At 47.5% G+C, this 18,238-nt stretch overlaps 8 protein-coding genes across 8 annotated transcripts; 3 read left to right on the top strand and 5 right to left on the bottom strand.

Annotated features, from left to right (window-relative positions):
• Positions 1-69: 69 nt before the first annotated feature.
• ASPVEDRAFT_131075 (bifunctional aminopeptidase/epoxide hydrolase) lies at positions 70-2,440 on the bottom strand (the record flags this gene model as incomplete). The annotated part of the gene is made up of 10 exons (XM_040806781.1): positions 70-181; positions 235-722; positions 777-1,005; positions 1,070-1,083; positions 1,148-1,273; positions 1,328-1,447; positions 1,501-1,618; positions 1,679-1,901; positions 1,973-2,057; positions 2,117-2,440. The coding sequence occupies 10 exons, from the start codon at positions 2,438-2,440 to the stop codon at positions 70-72; spliced, it is 1,839 nt and encodes a 612-aa protein (XP_040666777.1).
• A 927-nt stretch (positions 2,441-3,367) lies between these two features.
• On the top strand, positions 3,368-4,580 carry ASPVEDRAFT_605160 (uncharacterized protein). The gene is made up of 3 exons (XM_040815534.1): positions 3,368-3,653; positions 3,761-3,893; positions 3,953-4,580. Exons 1-3 carry the CDS (start codon positions 3,457-3,459, stop codon positions 4,457-4,459), a joined length of 837 nt encoding a protein of 278 aa, XP_040666776.1. The 5' UTR covers positions 3,368-3,456; the 3' UTR covers positions 4,460-4,580.
• A 65-nt stretch (positions 4,581-4,645) lies between these two features.
• ASPVEDRAFT_605102 (aminopeptidase P family protein) lies at positions 4,646-6,415 on the bottom strand. Its single transcript, XM_040815533.1, has 3 exons — positions 6,143-6,415; positions 5,022-6,051; positions 4,646-4,959 (listed from the first exon to the last, which is right to left on the bottom strand). Exons 1-3 carry the CDS (start codon positions 6,304-6,306, stop codon positions 4,759-4,761), a joined length of 1,395 nt encoding a protein of 464 aa, XP_040666775.1. The 5' UTR covers positions 6,307-6,415; the 3' UTR covers positions 4,646-4,758.
• On the bottom strand, positions 6,416-8,207 carry ASPVEDRAFT_605101 (uncharacterized protein). Its single transcript, XM_040815532.1, has 2 exons — positions 6,584-8,207; positions 6,416-6,532 (listed from the first exon to the last, which is right to left on the bottom strand). The coding sequence occupies exons 1-2, from the start codon at positions 7,999-8,001 to the stop codon at positions 6,526-6,528; spliced, it is 1,425 nt and encodes a 474-aa protein (XP_040666774.1). The 5' UTR covers positions 8,002-8,207; the 3' UTR covers positions 6,416-6,525.
• A 1,247-nt stretch (positions 8,208-9,454) lies between these two features.
• ASPVEDRAFT_129248 (putative C6 finger domain protein) lies at positions 9,455-11,539 on the top strand (the record flags this gene model as incomplete). Its single annotated transcript, XM_040806620.1, has 2 exons — positions 9,455-9,592; positions 9,758-11,539. 2 exons carry the CDS (start codon positions 9,455-9,457, stop codon positions 11,537-11,539), a joined length of 1,920 nt encoding a protein of 639 aa, XP_040666773.1.
• A 773-nt stretch (positions 11,540-12,312) lies between these two features.
• Positions 12,313-15,685, bottom strand: ASPVEDRAFT_130354 (uncharacterized protein; the record flags this gene model as incomplete). Its single annotated transcript, XM_040806715.1, has 2 exons — positions 12,313-14,895; positions 14,948-15,685. The coding sequence occupies 2 exons, from the start codon at positions 15,683-15,685 to the stop codon at positions 12,313-12,315; spliced, it is 3,321 nt and encodes a 1,106-aa protein (XP_040666772.1).
• A 315-nt stretch (positions 15,686-16,000) lies between these two features.
• Positions 16,001-16,677, top strand: ASPVEDRAFT_40533 (uncharacterized protein). Its single transcript, XM_040812175.1, has 2 exons — positions 16,001-16,020; positions 16,148-16,677. The coding sequence occupies exon 2, from the start codon at positions 16,282-16,284 to the stop codon at positions 16,504-16,506; it is 225 nt and encodes a 74-aa protein (XP_040666771.1). The 5' UTR covers positions 16,001-16,020; positions 16,148-16,281; the 3' UTR covers positions 16,507-16,677.
• Positions 16,678-17,106: 429 nt separating this feature from the next.
• On the bottom strand, positions 17,107-18,228 carry ASPVEDRAFT_40531 (transcriptional coactivator p15/PC4 family protein). Its single transcript, XM_040812174.1, has 2 exons — positions 17,777-18,228; positions 17,107-17,714 (listed from the first exon to the last, which is right to left on the bottom strand). The coding sequence occupies exons 1-2, from the start codon at positions 18,062-18,064 to the stop codon at positions 17,487-17,489; spliced, it is 516 nt and encodes a 171-aa protein (XP_040666770.1). The 5' UTR covers positions 18,065-18,228; the 3' UTR covers positions 17,107-17,486.
• Positions 18,229-18,238: the final 10 nt, after the last annotated feature.

The following is an 18,238-nucleotide window of genomic DNA, read 5'->3' as shown; positions in this document are numbered from 1 at the left end:
GACCAATTGAAACAGCCTGTGCGGGTTGTTAAAGGGCGGTGCTACTTAAATAAATGACACGTTCTTTTGCTAAAAAAGGTCCTTTTCGACCATACCCCGACAAATTGGATGGTAAAAATCTTTATACTTTCCAAAGGTATCAATCGCCACTTGATGATCAACCTTTTGCAAAGTTCGATATCTGTGCACTAGTTAGCCCGCCTAACCAACTGTTCTTTGGCGTGGGTTTCTTACAGTGGTCGCACGAATTTCATCCTTCCAATCTTTCCCAGAAGATCTACGGTTGGCTCAATCACACTCTTGTCGCCAGCCTTAAGACCAATTTGAAGATATAGATTGGAAACCTCAATATTCTCACTCTTAGCGAACCCATAAACTTCACCCATAATCTTGGACAGATCAGCAGTCAGAGGCTGTTCAAAAAGCAGGACCTGTTCTAAAAAGACGACAATCTGGTTTGCTGTCAATCCTTGGATATCGCTCGGTTGAGGGTGGAATGAAAACTCGGGAAGGCTCCTCCATTTGTTAGCCAGTTCATAAACAACATTGGCTAACGACGTATCAAAGTCTGGTTTCGGAGGCAGACCAGGTTTGTAGAACCAGGCATCCCAATCTACCTCCCGCAAAATTTTGGAGGCTTCAGCATCCGGTCCAAAGAAACTCAGAAGCGTGGACTTGAATTCGTCAGAGTCCAACGATTTCTCTTTGAAGGTAGTGAAATACTAGAAGAAATCAACATCAAATCTATCAGGACAAGAGCAAACTGGCAGACTCACATGGGGAATGAACCGATCGAATTTATCCTTTCCAATAAGGTTTTCCAGGTAAAACAGGAAATTAAACCCTTTCTCGTACGGGATGCTTGAGAACGCATCATCTGGATCATTTCCCTTGAGAGTTGGAACCAATTTTGTGAATTCATGGTCATGACCATAGCGCTCAACAGAATCTCTAAGTGACTTCCACCCTATAATAGCCGAGAAATGGCGATACTTTTCACCATGTCTATGAAATTGAGGCCGGTCAATGAACGTTTAAGCTGAAGACATAACAGAATAAGATCACTCACATCGCAGCTAGTATCTGTACAACAGTCAACTGTGCTCAACATTCACATAACAACAATAAGTATGATTTCAGAGCTTACGCGTCTCTCCAGATAGACTGTCCACCCTTCATTAAGCCAGAAATGCTCCCATGAAGCACTAGTTACCAGATTGCCGCTCCAGCTATGTGCCAGCTCATGGGCAATAACGTCGACATTCTCCCGGTCCTGGTGGTTTATATTAATGACAAAAAAATGTGCCCAGGTTATTTTTGAGCCTACCTTTGAAATTATGCTGGGTGTCGCAAAGGTGAATACCGGATTCTCCATACCTCCGTATGGGAAGCTGGGCGGAAGAATCAGGACATTGAATTCGCCCCATGCATAGGGGTAAATAAGTTTCTAAACTCACAAATTAGTTATATATTCTGATAAGAACAAGTCTATAAGCAAACCTCTATCGTATCAATAAACCTCTCCGTGTCTGCCTCGAGTTCCCACTGGCATTCCTGAAGCTTATCAGGGCTGGTTGCAACAACACTTCGTGGCCCAACAGTAGCCTCCACAATATCGCTATCTAAATTAGTAGAGGAAAGAGTGAATACAGTTGTGGTTGGTGACATTTGCACTCACCCACTAGCCAAAGCAAACAGGTAGCTTGGAATAGGGACTTTTTGGTGGAATTGGTAAAGGCTCTTTTCGCCAGGTTTCGGCTTGCTCGAGGACTTGCGAACAGGCAGGCCACTAGCAATCACGGGCAAATGCGAAGTGATGTTAAAGTCAAAAGTGCTCTTAACATCAGGCGTATCCTGACATGGAAAAATTGACCGGGCGTGGATGGCCTGACACTGAGAGACTGGATCCCAACGACCATTAGCTCTAACTAAATACAATAAGCAGCCACAAAACCTCGGAAGGGCTACATACACATATACGGGTGCTTCTTGTTTGATGTCTGGGCCAGAGTTAGCCACTGGAGAGCGGTGCATTTCTCAGTTGTTTCGATAGAGATCTATAACCCTCGTCAGCACATTGGTCTGGCCGGTGACTAACCTCAGCGACCCGGCATACATTAACGTCAATTATTTCATCAAGTTTAACGGGATTTTCAAGCTTAATTTTCAACGCGGTCCCGTAAGGGCCCAGTGGAGGAAGAAGCTCCCATTTCACGGGTAACCCCGCAACCTGAACGTCACCGATATCGACGTGGTGCGAATCAAGAATAACCTCCTGGGTCTCAGCATTGGTGGCTGATCTGAGCCTGTGGATAACATTTCCGACAAGCTTCCTTTGCTCAAAAAGGATCTCAAAGTTCACAGTGCTATGAGTACAAATCCAATTATTATAGTTGGACAAAGTATTAGGGTCCCTTGTGGGGTTGATGAGAGTCGCCATGCTACGTATGCAGAGGTTGGCTTTGGTTGAATTTCCGTGGAGCGTGCTTCGTGCGAAATAATACTTCTGTGATCGAAGTAAAAATGACCGGAACATATGGATTGGCGTGTTTGAAGTGTGGACGATTGAAATTCTTTGATTAACAAGCCACTTGTAGTTGGCGGTGGGGGTGGATCCAAATTCCTCCGTCGGCTGCAACTGGAAATCCCCGTCATTAGCCGCACCCTCATGTGCACCATATATGGTGATGCGCCCTCGGGCTGTCAGGCAGCAATTACGTCGTATGCTGCTCAATGGATGCGACTAGGGTGGCGCGATCATTTATACTCGCGTCCATGGAGAACACTTGTGGACAATGGAGGTGCGTCTATACTGCAACCTCTTGAGACACGAAACGGCGCCAGAAGCTTACAATGTTTGCGAAGAAAGCATAGGTGTATCAACTGCGGTTTTGATTTTGACTTGGTCGATCTACAAAGATACAATTTCACCACTTGACCAAAAAGGGCACCCTTACTAACTAAGTAAGGGTCTGTAACTAACTACGGCATGATGTTCAATTTGGCAGCAGAGACATCGCTGGTCTGCCTGACAGTCCAGCACTCTAGCTGGTGTAGTCCTCGGGGCTGGTTGAGGTCATCTGAATCTAATAATAGTAGGCTACGCACTAATCATCTCGGCAGGGCCAGAGCACAATATCAGGTCACGTGCTGATAGTGTTCAACAGACTGTTTACTTGAACATCAGATTACAATCAAGTTTGAACCGGCAAACTTTGTCTCCCATATTTCACCTAATTGGATACCCAATTTCTCTTCTAGGCACACAGCTCCGTAGCAGCTTGATTTAGAGCTCATTTGCCTTCAGTTAGTTACAATCAGCTTCAATTAACTATTTTCCAACTGTCCTTTGTACACTTCCCGAGCTTATCTTGCACTCTAGATCCTTTACATCCGGCCTGAAGCACGAGTATCTATGTTGCTGGATTAGGCATAGTTGTCGCATGATATTCGAAAATGGATTCGGCCCCGCAGGTGCAGGTTGGTGGAACTGAAGATGCAGTGCGGAGCACGCAAACTTTAGTCGATGCAGAGATGACGCCGGCTCCAAGCGCAGGAAATGACGGTCAAACAGAACAGACACAAGGCGTTTCTTTGCCAGATGCGCAACCAACAGAAGAACCGCAGCCCCCAAAATTGCTTCACTTCCTTGAGTAAGTTTACAACGCCCCGGCCGCGTTCACTTGTGTCCCTTGAAGCCTGTCTATGTGTTATTTTCAACCGCAACCATGGGGACTATACTCACGAACCTTCTCGATAGTTTCTTGACATCACCAATTGTCGAGCTTATTGTTGGAAGCGACGATAAAAAGACTGCCATGACTGCCCACCAGAGTTTACTGTTGGAATCGCCTTTGCTATCCGAGCAGGTTAAAGCATTTGGTGAAGGTCCGGTAAGTGGCACATTATTTTCCGTCTGGTGGTGTTCTTTAATTGACCATACATTCCATAGCGCCGGGTTGAGCTCCCTTATGAGGACGTCGAAGCGTTTGGCTATTTCCTACAGTATCAATATACACGAGACTATGCACCTTCACAACCACAAACCGCTGATGGAGCAGATGATACTGGCGAACAGCTCCTCAAACATGCTCGTGTATACACTCTGGCAGAGAAACTGGGTATTCCTGCCCTGAAGTCCCTTGCGCATTCTAAGATACATCGCATCAACAGTACCTCGCGCGGCGAATTGGCCTATGCCCGCTATGTATATGCAAATACGGCGCCCGATGATATTACTATTCGCAAGCCCGTGTCGAACTTTTGGGGTATGAGGAGCCATGTCTTGCGCCATGAAGCGGCCGAAGACTTTAAGCAGCTATGTCTCGATGTTCCGCAGTTTTGTTTTGACGTCCTGACCGTGGTCCTGGACCAAAAAGAGAAACGCGCACAGGACCGAGCAGAGACAGAATCTGGAGTGAAGGGGAGTGGAAGGAAGCGACTTCGCAGTGGCCTGTAGGCGGCACAAACTGGATTGTCGATAAGAGACTCGCAATTTGGGGCGTACTTATCAACGGATCGATCCATCGTCATTTGTAATCTTCTTGTCACCGAGCCCAACCTCCTACCTCCGCTTTTCTCGACGCACCGCCATGTGTTTTTGTGCCCGCAGGTCCTGGGCCTCCTATAAACCCACTGATCGGTGATTCTACGTACTTAAGATTTCCTTTACAGCTGTGCTACTCTATGGTTCTGTAATATATGATGTCCTTTCGAGGGCATGAGGTTTGGGATTCAGTATTTTATAAAGTTGTGGCCCTAAGCAGCCAGAGCCTCGATCTCCTCTATCACCTTAGGCGCTGTAGTCAGGTTGTCGTGCCCATTCTTAGTAATATGGACATTATCTTCGATGCGGACTCCACCGACAGCCCAGTATCGCTGCAGGGTATCCACATCAATATACTTTTGGAGATCAGGGTTCTTGAGGAACGGCTCAATGATGAAACGGCAGAAATAAATCTATAGCAGAAACAGTCAGTAATTAATAATTAGGGACAGCACAATGGAGTGATAAGACTTACACCCGGCTCAACGGTGATAACAGACCCAGCCGGTAGCTGACCCCGGACACGAAGATACCTGAACATAGTATCATTGTCCTCATAATTCGGGTTGCCGCCAGTGTCATGCGTATCCATTCCAAGGTAATGACCAAGGCCGTGTGGGAAGAAAGCAACGCTAATCCGCTTGTCAAATAACTCGTCCTCTGAACCGCGCAGGATCCCCAGCTTCAGCAAGCCCTTGATCGCAATGCGGTGTGCGTACGCGTGGACGTCTTCCCACTGCACCCCCTCCTTCAGCATATCGATGCACTCCAATTGCATCTGTAGCACAATCTCGTAGATTTGGCGAGCTTCTGGCAGGAATTTACCGTTCAGCGGAAACGCGCGGGTGATATCTGCACAGTAAGTACGGTATTCTCCGCCGGCATCAATTAGAACACTGTCCTTCCTCCGGTGTGTAGCCTGGTCGACCAAGTTCTCGTCGTTCTTTCCATAATGTAGAGTGGCTCCGTTCTCACCGCAGGCAACAATCGGATGATACGATTGTTCGCGGGCTCCATTAGCGATACAGGCTGCAATGAACGCTGCCTCAATTTCACGCTCATTAGTGGCAATTTTGGCGGCTTTGATGGCTGCAATATGGGCCTTTGCGGATATATCGTTTGCTTTCCTCAGAAGCGCAACCTCGTAGCTATCTTTGATTACACGAGTCTCCTCGATGACACCCTTCAGTACGCTAAAGTTGGTTTCAAAGCCCTCGAATCTTATATCTTCCGATACCTGCTCCGCAATCGCAAAAGCAGCACATTTACTGCCTTTTGCGCCAGCAATTTTCGCCAATGTTGCATTGACTTCAGGTGTCTCTAGCACATTATCGACATCATATCGCTCGAGTGCCTCCGCAGGTGACAGTGGAAGGCCGGACCAGATCACTTCATCTGGGTTAATTGGAGGAATGAAGAGTGTTAACTGATCAGAATCAATATTGTAGATCAGAGACGAGTCCGGCAGCAAACACCCTGAGAGATAAAAGAAAGGACGTCGTTGTCTGTGATAGTCAACAAATAAGCAACATTCTCACAAATAATACGGCCTGCCAACAAAGCATAGTAGCCCATTCATGACCAAATATCACTTACCTGAAGGGCACCGGCTCGTCATTATCTTCTATTAAGCGGGTTTTTTGAGCTTCTAGGTAGATGGCGCCTCCACTATGACCAAAAGCCTTGAGACCGTCGGCAACCCGACGAGCATGTGCTTTGGCGGGATATTTGGACGCGAGGATGGTATCAAGAGAAGTCATGATTTTTCAGCTCCTTCTACTATGTAAAAAAAGTTCAAGCGCACTTTTCTGGGGGCTGGAGCTATTTTATGTGTGTCCAATGCAACGGCGGCTTACATCGGCCCTGCTCGGCAAACTAGCGGGGTTCCATTTGACAGCGGAGTTGAATCGCCGGTGACGCGATGAAATCTAAAGTTAGTCTACAGGGGGGATGGTTTAGGTAACTTCTCGGTTTTACATTTAACGCCTAGCTCAAACATAAGAGAAACTCGTATCTTGGGCATCGAACAGCATTCACCTAAAGGCCACATTCTCATGAGTGCTGGTGATCACATCCTCAAACTCCATCTGCCATTTATCCACCTCTGCGAATTTTAGAGCCTGCATTCTTAACTCTTCACTTAAATAAGCCTTGATCGGAAGCTCCTGTTCAAGGTCGAATTCAGAATCGAGCTCGTCGGACTCAAGGGCCGATGACAAAGGTGAGGACACCTCGGTTGACTCGTTCTCTCTGCCATTATTTGTTTCTTTACGGGAGCTAATGCCGTTTTGTTTAATAATTTTGGTATTTTTGCCGTGAGGTTTCATATCTGTCTTGCCTCGATTACTGGTGACCAGTTTCGGCTTATTCCCTGGATGTCGTCGCATATGAGACCGATTCCGGAAGGGTAAGTAACTCAATTCGTCATCATCTGGCGAAGGTGTAGCAACTTCATCTCCATCCGACTCGCTGAGGACGTCAAATCTGGATGCGCCCTGACGCGCTACCCTCTTCTGGCGCCTTCGAGGCAAAAGTTTATCTTGAAGTGCTGCTGTTGAGATATGAAGCTTGTTATCACTTGGCTGTACGTTCATAGGGACCTGGACTTGGTTTGCACGAGAAACCTGCCGATCTGAATCTGGTGTAGACATTGCATGAGTGAGACCCGGAACAGGACTGCTCATCGGCGGTACCATCGTCTCACTGAAAGTAGCCGGAGATTGTGTTGTTGAACGGGGCAGATCAACGGGGGATTCTCTCTGTCTTGTGTCCATTCCTAATACTGGGGACCCAGGTGTGCTTCTTTCAAAATCGAGAAACGAGTTGGAGACTTCGGTTTCGTCGACTGACCGTTTGCGCTTCGAAGATTCACCACTTGAAAGTAAAGATGGAGATTTTTCTGGGGAAGACACAGCAGGCCTAAGCACCAATGATTTCCCTCGCGAAATATTTAATGGTGTTGATTCATCCTCTGGGCTTAAGCCACCGAGAAAGTCGTCGTCATCGAGATCCGATGACCCATCCTCATCGTGCATCATATGTAGAATACTCGCTTGCCGCGGTCGTCGTCTGAAGTTGCTCAATATTGAACTCTCAAAAGCAGGCGTCCCCGGGATCCTCGAGCTCGTATCTCCTTTGCGCCCAGCAATAGAAAGGGTAGAAGAGTAGCCTCGGGCCCTCGTAGGTGGTCGGCTACCTGTAGCCCCCTGTTCGGTTCCAGGTGATGACCCTAATGCAAATCCGTGCGCTTTGCTGAGAGGTGTTTGGTTCCTTAGCTGTCGTATAATATCGGATGGGTCGGCGCTATTCGCAAGTCGCGAACTGCCCAATGCATCACTTTTGGGTGACCGTGAAATATCGCGAGACCCAACGATATCTCGCGAGGAATCATGACTCTGAGTCTGTTTCGAGGCTACCGTCGCCAAACGGTTGCGCTTTGCTGCCGGTCTGGGCATGATATCGATATCAACGTGTTGCTGAGGAAGGATGTATTGCGTTCGCTTTCGAGTATCGCTAGCGCGATTCAGTCAATGGGAACCAGAATTAAATGAGAGTTTGATGTGCCTTCAGATTGTGAGACGCGAATGGGATGTTTTTTGCGTGGTAGATGTGATTGTGGCTGATCTCGCGTTGCTTTGTTTTGGAGAAATCCACGCGTTGATTACACTACTCCAAATTTGGCAACGAGCATCTCCGGCTGGGGCCCGCCAGACCCGACATGAGACTGTCCTCTCGCCTCCGTCTAATTCCAAGTCTACTCCATATTTACAGTCGTATTCGGTCTCTAGTACGTAATAATAGACACAAAAATTCAAAGTTACAGTCATAATCTGTTCAAAGATCGGACTCCAGCACTGAGCTCGGCTGGTTAGGTCTTCACCTTGGATTGGCTGCTTAACTGGAGTCGCTTCAGGAGGGATGACAAGCTCCTCAGCCCGCCAATGCAACTCTTCCATTTCAAGCAAGTTCGCCAACAGTTCCAACTGGACAGAGTCACCACGGGGATGGCGAATAGGATTCTCGTCTCCAAATTAAATTGGATCGTTCCGTTGAGCATCCACCACGGACGATAGACCGTATCTCGAAGGGTATGATAAACGAACCCCGGCCGCCTGAAACAAGGGCCTCGGCCAGGCTTGATGCTTGAGTTTGGTACAGGTAATCGTGCCAGAGTTGATTTTATCATTGCTCTCGGTTGGAATTTTACGACACCAGTGTAGTACTCGCTACGCAGTGCTCAAGTACATCGCACAGTGGCCCCGCCATCTTCTCACGTGGGGTCAACGGTCCGTACAGGAACCCAAACAAACCGCCGTCATTGATGCTTCCCCGCTCAACCAGAAGGCCGATACAGCTTAAGAGAGCCTTGAAAGGCGGGGGGAACATGGGGCAATCATGAGTCACCAGCACATAATTGTTGGCTCGAGGCCATACCATCTCCTCTCCGAGCAAACAGGAGGGCCCTGGGTTATTCCTATTCCGTACATGGTGGTTAGCTTCCATACGGTATTCATTACTGCCGAGGGTTCTTCAAGTATCCGTGCCACGCCTATTCCAGAAGTTTTCCCTTTATTCCATTTCTCTCGCTGTTTCGAGGACGATTTAGAACCACTACTCACCCAGTTGTCGATTTGGTTTCGATTACCGAACTCTGCCCCCAGCGCAAGGCGTTCACCGATACGACAAAGGCTTAATTGAAGTGTTCAAAATATCCTACGCGTTGGGGTTCTTAACCAAAAATGCTAGGAGCACTACAGCTTGGACACTTGCTTTGAATAGCGCAACGGTACGAATGGCCAGTGATTTTGTTGACACACAAAGCTTGCCTGCGTATATAAAGTGGCTTGCACTCCTCCACAGCGGCCTGCTCCGTCTGTGTTTATACTAATCATTTCCACATCCGAAACTATGTCTACTTCCCCGGAGAGGGACAGGGAGTTATCCTTCAGCTCTTATTCACCAACGGTTTTAAATGAGTTGGCGGACAAAAAAAAGCGCCCCAGTTCCGAAGCCACTGAATACCCCCGAAGACGTGCTACTATTGCTGTATGTATCTTCACTGTCCTCCATCCTTATCGTCTTTGACTTGCACTTGTTCTGATCATTCGCACACTTTTGAATATGAGCTTTGCCTGCTTTCACCACCCCTTTTTTTTTTTTTTAATGGTCATCTATCTAAGCATTGTTAACCATTAAGTATAAACAAAGTAGTGTCAAATATGTCGTTTACGGAAAACTAGGTGCAACGGAGCACGCCCAAAGTGCCAACTCTGCACTGACCTTGATGCCGAGTGTGTCTACAGAGAACCCGGCATAAAGCTAGATGCTGGGGATAAATTGATCATTGAAAGGCTCACAAGAATCGAGGGACTACTACAGACTAGCCTAGCAGCAGAAAATGCTCGCTTGACGCTGTCCTCGGCTTCGCCCGCAACAAGTAACGACATCAATATTAGAAGCGATGACGCCGTGGCGAAATCATCTAGGCATCCAGTTGTACCTGGAAGAACAACCTGCATTGTCGGACTCGGCTCATGGGCAAACCCGCCAACAAGCATATCAACAATGCCCAAAGTACACACCACCCCGGCACTTAATCTTTTGAATTGGCCCTTGATTGGGGACTTGGTGGCTCGCCCATATAATCCGCAAACGCTACTACAGTTAGAAATGGCCCGTGAGCCGCTCAGAATGGATGCTCCCACTGCGCTTGATCTGTCCCACGCCCCGGATTATATCGAAACCTTCTTTGAATTAGTCAACGTTTGGTATGCGTGTGTTAATCCATATACATGGCCACGATATTATAATGCGGCTGTTTCTCTTAGTTTCAGAGAAGGTCCAGAGAGTTGCGTTGCTCTTTTGGTTTTTGCTCTTGGCTGTGCTGCCCGGTGCGGCAGTATCGCTTTGGTACCGACGGACAAGAATCCCCCTGGTTTTTCATATTTTATGGCGGCATGGAATCTTCTGCCGTCTGTCATTATGCGCAACTCTATAGCTGCCGCCCAATGTATTATCCTAACAGCTGCTTACTTATTTTACTTGGTCCGGCCACTTGAAGCATGGACATTGCTATCAAACGCCAGCATCAAGTTACAGTTATTATTCGGCAACCCATCTCGTGTTCCTATCCAATGGCGGGAGCTAAGTGTGAGGGTATATTGGAATGCCCTCCTATATGAAAGTGATCTTTTGGCTGAGTTAGATCTACCGCACTCTGGAATTGTGAATTTTGAGGAGCTCGTCGATCTTCCGGGGAAATTTGATGAGGATGATGAGGATTATGACGACGATGATGCAGGTGAGAACGACGAAAATTCTAAACATAATCTTGCCAACCGTGTTGGTCATGACGAACTCTGGTACTTCCTAGCTGAGATTGCCCTGAGGCGATTACTCAATCGGGTTAGCCACATGATCTACCAGAGGGACGACACCCTCACGCTCACTTCCCTAGCACCAATCGTGTCGGAATTAGACTTCCAATTATCCCAATGGTACGACGGTCTTCCCCAACCCGTCCGGTTTCCTCTATCCCACACCCCCATTTCGCAGCCCGTTCAAACTGTCCTCCGACTTCGGTACTTCGCCTGCCGAACAATCATCTACCGGCCTTATATCCTAGCAGTTTTTGAGAATGAGCAGACATCCGGCGATTCATGGGTAAGAGAATGTTGCCGACGTTGCTTAGAGGCTACCCTATGCCAACTAGAGAATGTGACTAGTCATCGTGACGGCCATCTCCCGTATCTCTGGCAAGGTGCTCTATCAATGGTATCCCAGTCACTACTGATAATGGGCGCAACTATGTCTCCTGCACTCGCGGCTTTACTGCCCTCTACATTCCGCGTCGATAGTATTATATCTAGCGTGATAACAGAGGTCGACCGGTACGCACACCTAGCGCCAAGTCTCAAGCTATCTGCGGAAATACTTCGTGACGCAGAACGGCGCCGTCAAATTTGCCTCAGGTCTTCGGGGGAAATTTTCTGAGAATGGACCTCAGAATCTGACTTGAAAAGCTACTTTAGTAGTCCCTAGCACAGGGAAGAGGATGCGATGTCGAGTGACTTCAAGTACTCATTCTGGAAATCATCAGGAAGGCGGATGAGTACCTCCAAGGAGTCAGTCCGACTCACATTCAGTAAAACTCTCTGGCGCAGGGCAATATTGAGAGATCACATTCTTGTAAACGAGCTGAATACCCCTATTTTCTTATGTTACAGTTTACACAGTAGGTTTTCCTATTATTTAATCTTCGTTCGTACCATCATTGGCACTGGGGCACGGACGGAAGGCATTCATGGTGGTGCCAACATGGCCGTACCGGAAACTGATATGATTGAGACGTAGTTATGTATACATATATTGGAACTTATATACATGACATGGGGTATTGCGTAGACAAAATAACTATCATAAATATAGCGTGATGGGTTGCGTCATCATCATAAATGTAATAAGAAACTGCCAGATGCCAGCCAAAAGATCAACCTGCCACAGGGGTATAGCTATAGGTGGCGGTCCGTGAAAGGAAAGCGCAACGTCAAAAGAGGAATAAAAGCAACCTGTGTTTGCTCAAAGGAGAACCCATTCACTACCTCTCTTGATGAACTTATCGAGCATTATACCAATGTCGTTAAGCGCGAATCGGCATATGTAAAAGCCAAAGAATTCAGCCGCGTGGCGAGTGCTGAGTTCCAACCCTACAAGCGTTTGAGAAGAGTGTTTCAGGCCCGGATCTTCAACTTGTTGGGCGATTTGGTCTAGCAAAAAGAATAACACTGTGTCAGTAACCCCAATAGCAAATACGGTGCACATTTTAACTCACCCAAAACTTGAGCAGCATCGCAAAGTCGGGCCAATGCACTCATGTAGTTCGCGTTCGGTCCGTTGAACTGCACCTGTGATATATTTCGACTGGCATGTTGAGCATTCGGTATTGGAGTCATTGGAAGTGAGCTTATTGTCAAATGGTCTTTGCTTGGTTCCTTTGAGCTAGGCATTGAGCCTGCACCAAATCCAGAATTCTTAGACCGTAGCTTCCGCCAAGAGCTTAGATAAGATTTGCTTGGTCCGTTTGACACCCTTGGCGGTGGTGCATCAAAAGTTGTGACATCGTCGAGCGCTTGAGCTGCTTTGAAAAGGGGCATGGCGCCCTGAACACCCACTTCGCTCCCAATCTTCTTAGATAATGACATTTGAACCTGATCTAATACACTCTCAAATGTTTGCATCTCTTCCAAAACAGCATCAGCGTCGTACATATCAACTTTGGATAGCTTGAGTAATGCTGCCGTTAGCAGGTCACAGTTCGAAATTTTTTCTTCGACGCCTTTGAGTTTAACATTTTTAACACGCCAAACATCACGAGGAATGAATAATTTCGTCGACAAGTATCCACCGCGGGGATGGGCTATGGTTTGGTATATACACCGCATGAGCCAGAACGGACGTAAGAGAAATGACTCAGGACAAGGCTCTAGCGGGAGAGGTGAATTAGTAGCAAGCGGGTTGGGAGAGCCAGGGCTGGTTGGCGAATGAATGTAGCTGTCAAACAGATAGAGGCCGTCGCTTGGCAGCCCGCTAGAGACAAAATTAGTAGCAGTTGGTGTTGGCAAAGCATTTATCGAAGCTGTTGCAATTCCCTTTTGGAAATCCAATGTGGGGAATGCGTTCATCGAGGGTGTGGCTGGGGAATCGGTATAAACGTCTGGATTTGGCACTGATACATTTCTTGATCGAAAAGACAAGGTGCTTGGATGCGGCCTACCCAAATTATCTGGCGCGGAGGGCACCTTACCCATCGGCCGGCGAGACGGTGAAAGCATTTTGGAATTTCCATAGGTGTCATCATCCTCAACCTTTGTTACTTCTCTAGCAAGGTTCAAATTGGAGGATGTCTCTTCGTTGACGGACCCAGTGGATACGTCCCGCTTAGTTTGGTTCACCGTCGAATCTATCGAGGAATTTGTGTCGAAGATACCGTTTGATTGTAGGGCGAGGTTCGTCAAGTCCTCTTCTTTTTCTGATGGTGCCGGGGCCCTTGAGAGCGTGTCCCAGGATTGAGAGATATCGGGATTTATCGATCCAGGTCTTGAACGAGCACTGGTCTCGATCTTGAGTTCAACCGTAGTTTGGCCGGACATTCTTCGCGCACGTACACTTTGTGCGTGAGTTGATCTAGAAGTCGATTGTGCCGAGGCCTGGGGGGGATCTGGCTCCCCTTGCTGAGTCGGACTCTGCTCGTAAGGAAGTGTATCATCCTCCACAAGGGGCGGTAGCGTTCCACCTGTTGCTATTGTTTTAATTGTAGCAGGGCTCTCCCAAGTGTTCCTCGGATGACCGCCCGAAGTAGACTGACGCGGAAGTGCTGACTTCGATTGGAGGTCAAACTCAAAATCATCCATGACATAGCCCCTAGTCATCTCTTCTAGCAATCGTTCCTCTTCTTCCGCTTCCTCGTCAAGATAATCTAGCCCCGAGTCATTTATATTGTCCCAGCTGTCTTGTTCCTGGGCTCGACGCAATTCCCGTCCCCGTATCATCGCCACCTCAGCTTCTCGCTCGGCTTCCCTTACTTTCTGTTTTGCGATTTCAACATTGCGACGAGCGTTCGCAAAAGCATCGTCATTATCTTCCTGCGCCTCCGACCCGCTTGCTGGTTCAAGCCCTTCATCATATGCAGCTTCCACCGCTGCGTCAAGAGCAGCATCAAACTCAGCTTCCGTACCATGGCTGTTGCGAGTGCTTCTTCTGCGGCGCAAGTATACAGATGACGCTTTTGAATGCGTCGACGGCGATGAAGAAGCGCCAGATTCATCTATAGTGTCCAGCCACGAAGTCGACTCATTCATATCTCGGGCTTGCGCGCTCAAAACCGATAGCTCCGATAGCCGAGACGTAAGAGAACGCTCATTCTCTTCCAAAATAGATTCACCCAAAAAGCCGGGGGCGATGCCAGAATTCTCACGGTTATGTGAAAACGGCTGTCCTTGGGGTATAGCCTGTGCAGAATTCGCCCGACTCGTGTCAATAGACGAGAAATTTTGATTGTGCAAGCCATCTTCTATAGTTGATGGGAGCAATGACTGGCGCCTTGGAGGAATGTGTGCCTGAACCAATGTCTCTGGCCCTTCCAAAACTGTCCTGTGGGTAGCGGGTGATTTCTGTTCTACGAAGCCGGGGTCTCCACAAGCAAAGCCATGATCATCTCCCTGAATAGTTTGAACATAGTCACCATACGATTCTTGGCTCAGCGGGCGTTCAGGGAGCGCCTTGCTGTCGATATTCCGAAACGAAAAATCCATACGCTGGAGCTCGGTAACTCGGATCATATATGTGTCGCGCTGGTTGTTTATGAGCTGTGATCTTACAACCTAAGAACGCGCCTATACTTACAATTTCTTGAAGCTTAAGTTTCTCATCTTCTCCTCCATTGCTTCGAAGCATCACTAGTTGTAGAAGTTGACATGCATCATTATACGCCTCCATGGCACCTTCAAAATTCGCTGCGTTATCAAGAAGAACAGCTGTGTTCGCCTTTTGCAGAGCTTTAGAGAGCATGGCCTTCTGAGAGGGACCTTGTCGCCGTTTATCATTCTGGCTGTAGGGGTGGTCGGAGGTTTGGTGGGTGGGATAGTCAGCTGGCACCTGCTCAAAAAGCTCCCTTTCCGGTGAATTTTTTTGCCATCGTGGCTCCTTCTGTACAATCTCCGACTCGAAAAGTGAGAACTCAGGCTGCAACAAAGATGGGCCTGTCGTATTTGCGGATGAGTTCGGCAGCACGTTTAGTTCCACCCGGTCTGGCACTGTCATCTCCATGCGGCTCTGCTCGGTAGCTGACTGCGAAGTATGATTTCTTGTAAATGCACCTTGATCCTCTTCACTGGTTTGATATGGGAAACGACCCTGGGGGTTAGTTTCTAAGCTCGGAATCTTCTTGTGCGAGATATGATTATCTGTAGTAAGCAACCTATGGGCACTCTCCTGGCGCCGATGGTTTACAAATTTCGGCGAAAAGTTGCTAGATGTCGTTGACTGCGACCATCGGTTCAAGCTACCAAGGCCCCCACGGATATTGCCATCATCCGTGGCATTAGGAGAGCTAGCAAATTGTCCACTGGGTGGTTCCGACATTTTGAGTGTCAGCAGCTCAAGGTTAAGCGCATCCACTGTTTCTTGCGAGAAACCGTGTTCCGGACATGTAACGATTGCAAGGGAAAAGGCTCCCGAAGGCGAGTATTGGCAAGCAGAAAATCGATAGATATGAGCCAATCCTAGGTAAAGTGCTTGATTTCGTGGCAGCCCTCTTCCGACGTTGAATATAACTTTGGGGTGGCGGAATGAAAAAGGAGTTAAGCTGGAGAGTCAATCCGCTTCAAGACGTGTGGGGATCCAGGGTGATTCGTAGCGTCTGCAGGATAGTGGCAGCTTCAGTCGCAGCTAGAGATTGTGATAATGGCAACTGCCGTCTGGCAAGAAAAAAAAGTTATTAGGTTGAGAATTAATATCGGTAATAATAGCTAGAATTCTGGTGAGAGGGGTGGGTGAGTTGGGCTAATTCTCCGAAGACATCCGGATAGAAGGTATACGACGTACTATGGAACTTGAGTCTTTCTTGCAATAATAGCGGTTGATGGGATCAGACATCCCGTGCTGAAGAGAGATCGTGAATTGGCGTGTGGATTGGCAGCGGGGTGTCCTCTTGACAGTTTCCAGATCGTTAAAATTTAATGTCTCAATACGGCCCGACACAGCGGAAAGTGTCGTCAGAACGGCCCATTGCCTTCTGTTTTAGGGATTTCGACAAAATATTTAGTCACAGTCTGTACCTCAATCCCAGCCTCGGTTTTAGACGAACAGTCAATGCTCGGTGCGTTGTTGGTGTTCTCCAGTTGCAAATAATAACGGTGGTATCTCACAGGCACAACGGACTAGCAATATCAAAACGAAAATAAGTAGGTACCCGAAAGGCGCATTTGGAGCAGATATTTAAGTCTCAAAAAAACGCTGACATTGGGAGTCGAGACAGAAGTAGGTGATGGCGGCCGCAATGCAATTCACAGACAAGCGAAAGAAAAGCAACGACATTAGTTTAATTGAGGGGAATTCTGCAAAGACGGCTCAGGGGTGCTGGGTGGATCCGAGGAAGAAGCACCGACGAGGCGGACTACTAGTCTACTACTACGTACTGGTGTCGTTTGGTTCGTCTCCTAGGAGGAGGTGGTGATGGAAACTATGTGGGTCAATGCCACTAAATGGCCAAATTTCAGTCAATGGATCTCTAGTTATTTACGACTATACTCTTCTACTTACAGATCAGACGAAATCCTAGGAAGGCTGGCAAATATTCGGAAATCGAATAAAAAGCTCCCCGCACCTCGCATCTTACTATCGGACAAAGGCATCAAGCTGGCCAAATACTCCATCCCTAATACCGGTAAAGTGTTGAAAACCCGGCCATACTTAACGCTTAGGTTGAACTAATTATGGAGTGATGTTACATGGCCATGGACCATGGCACCTTCTCTCTGGCTTCCAGTTATATTAGGTGGATGAACAGCTTGGCAACAATCAATGAAAATTGTCGATCTAGGAATACAGTAGTGCAGTGTTCGCAGCCTAAGTAGATCCCTAGACAATCTTCATTATGAATCATTCATCTGTTGATGGGGCCCGACATTTCTTACTAGAGGTAGAGCAGCCTATGGGAACCTTGGCTAAAGTGAACCCCATTCGATGCAGCGCTATCCCGGGTGGATGGTCAAGTAATTAGATGGTATAGTTGGCTTTAAATTGAAGGAAAACAACGTATAAAGATAAGAAACAGGTAAGAGCAAATAATCAGCTTGCGCCTCTGTTACTGCATGGAATAAACTGGAGCGGAATTCAAATTACAGTAAAATTATACCTCCCATCCAGTTTCGCTTTGTAAACCCTATTCTTCGCTTTCATCCTCGTCACTCGTGGCTTCAATATTCATTCGCGAGGGCCGAGCCCCCGGAAGGTCGTCAGTCAAGCCCTTCTCTCCATTATTACCAGTGTTTGTACTTAACTCGACATAATCTGGTCGAGGAATCGATACCCCCTTCTCTTGCAAAGCAGTTTCGATGTCAGGTAGGAGAGTCAACAGGGCGGAAAATTGATCGATTGGGAGTGAAATACCCTTTATTGCGCGGCAGTTAGAGATATCTTCTAGGGTGGGTATGTAGATGTGGCTGGGCTCACCTTTTTCCCGGGAAGCTCTTCTCCATCCTTCTCATAATATTCCCTGATGTTGACCATGGTTTTGCCCCGAAACGAGGATATTGTGATGCGACGCATTTTTGAGATTTCCCAGTAGCTATCTCCATTTGAGTCTTCTTTTCTGGTGTAAATTCCATGGGGGTTATGGGGGCCAGTCGAATTCGAGAAGCGTGAAGCATTGGTCCTAGACTTTTTGTTAGGAGGAGCTTCGTCATCAACCACAATGTTATCAGAGGCCGCTGAAACTCTTTTTCTAGGCCGCGAAGTCATAATTGTTGGTCGTGCTTTTCGTGGCTGAATACTTGAAAGGAATTGACGAGAAGTCTTATTATCTTCGATCCGCAGTTATATGATAGGTCAGGTTGTATGTTTTCGTGAGCTGAGAGGAACAATGATCTTGATCACGTGATATACCAGGTACCGTTGTGTGTACGGAGTACGGAG

This window comes from Aspergillus versicolor, assembly GCF_001890125.1.
Source record: "Aspergillus versicolor CBS 583.65 unplaced genomic scaffold ASPVEscaffold_4, whole genome shotgun sequence".
Classification (NCBI taxonomy): Eukaryota; Fungi; Ascomycota; class Eurotiomycetes; order Eurotiales; family Aspergillaceae; genus Aspergillus; species Aspergillus versicolor.
This window is presented reverse-complemented; position numbering and strand designations above follow the sequence as displayed.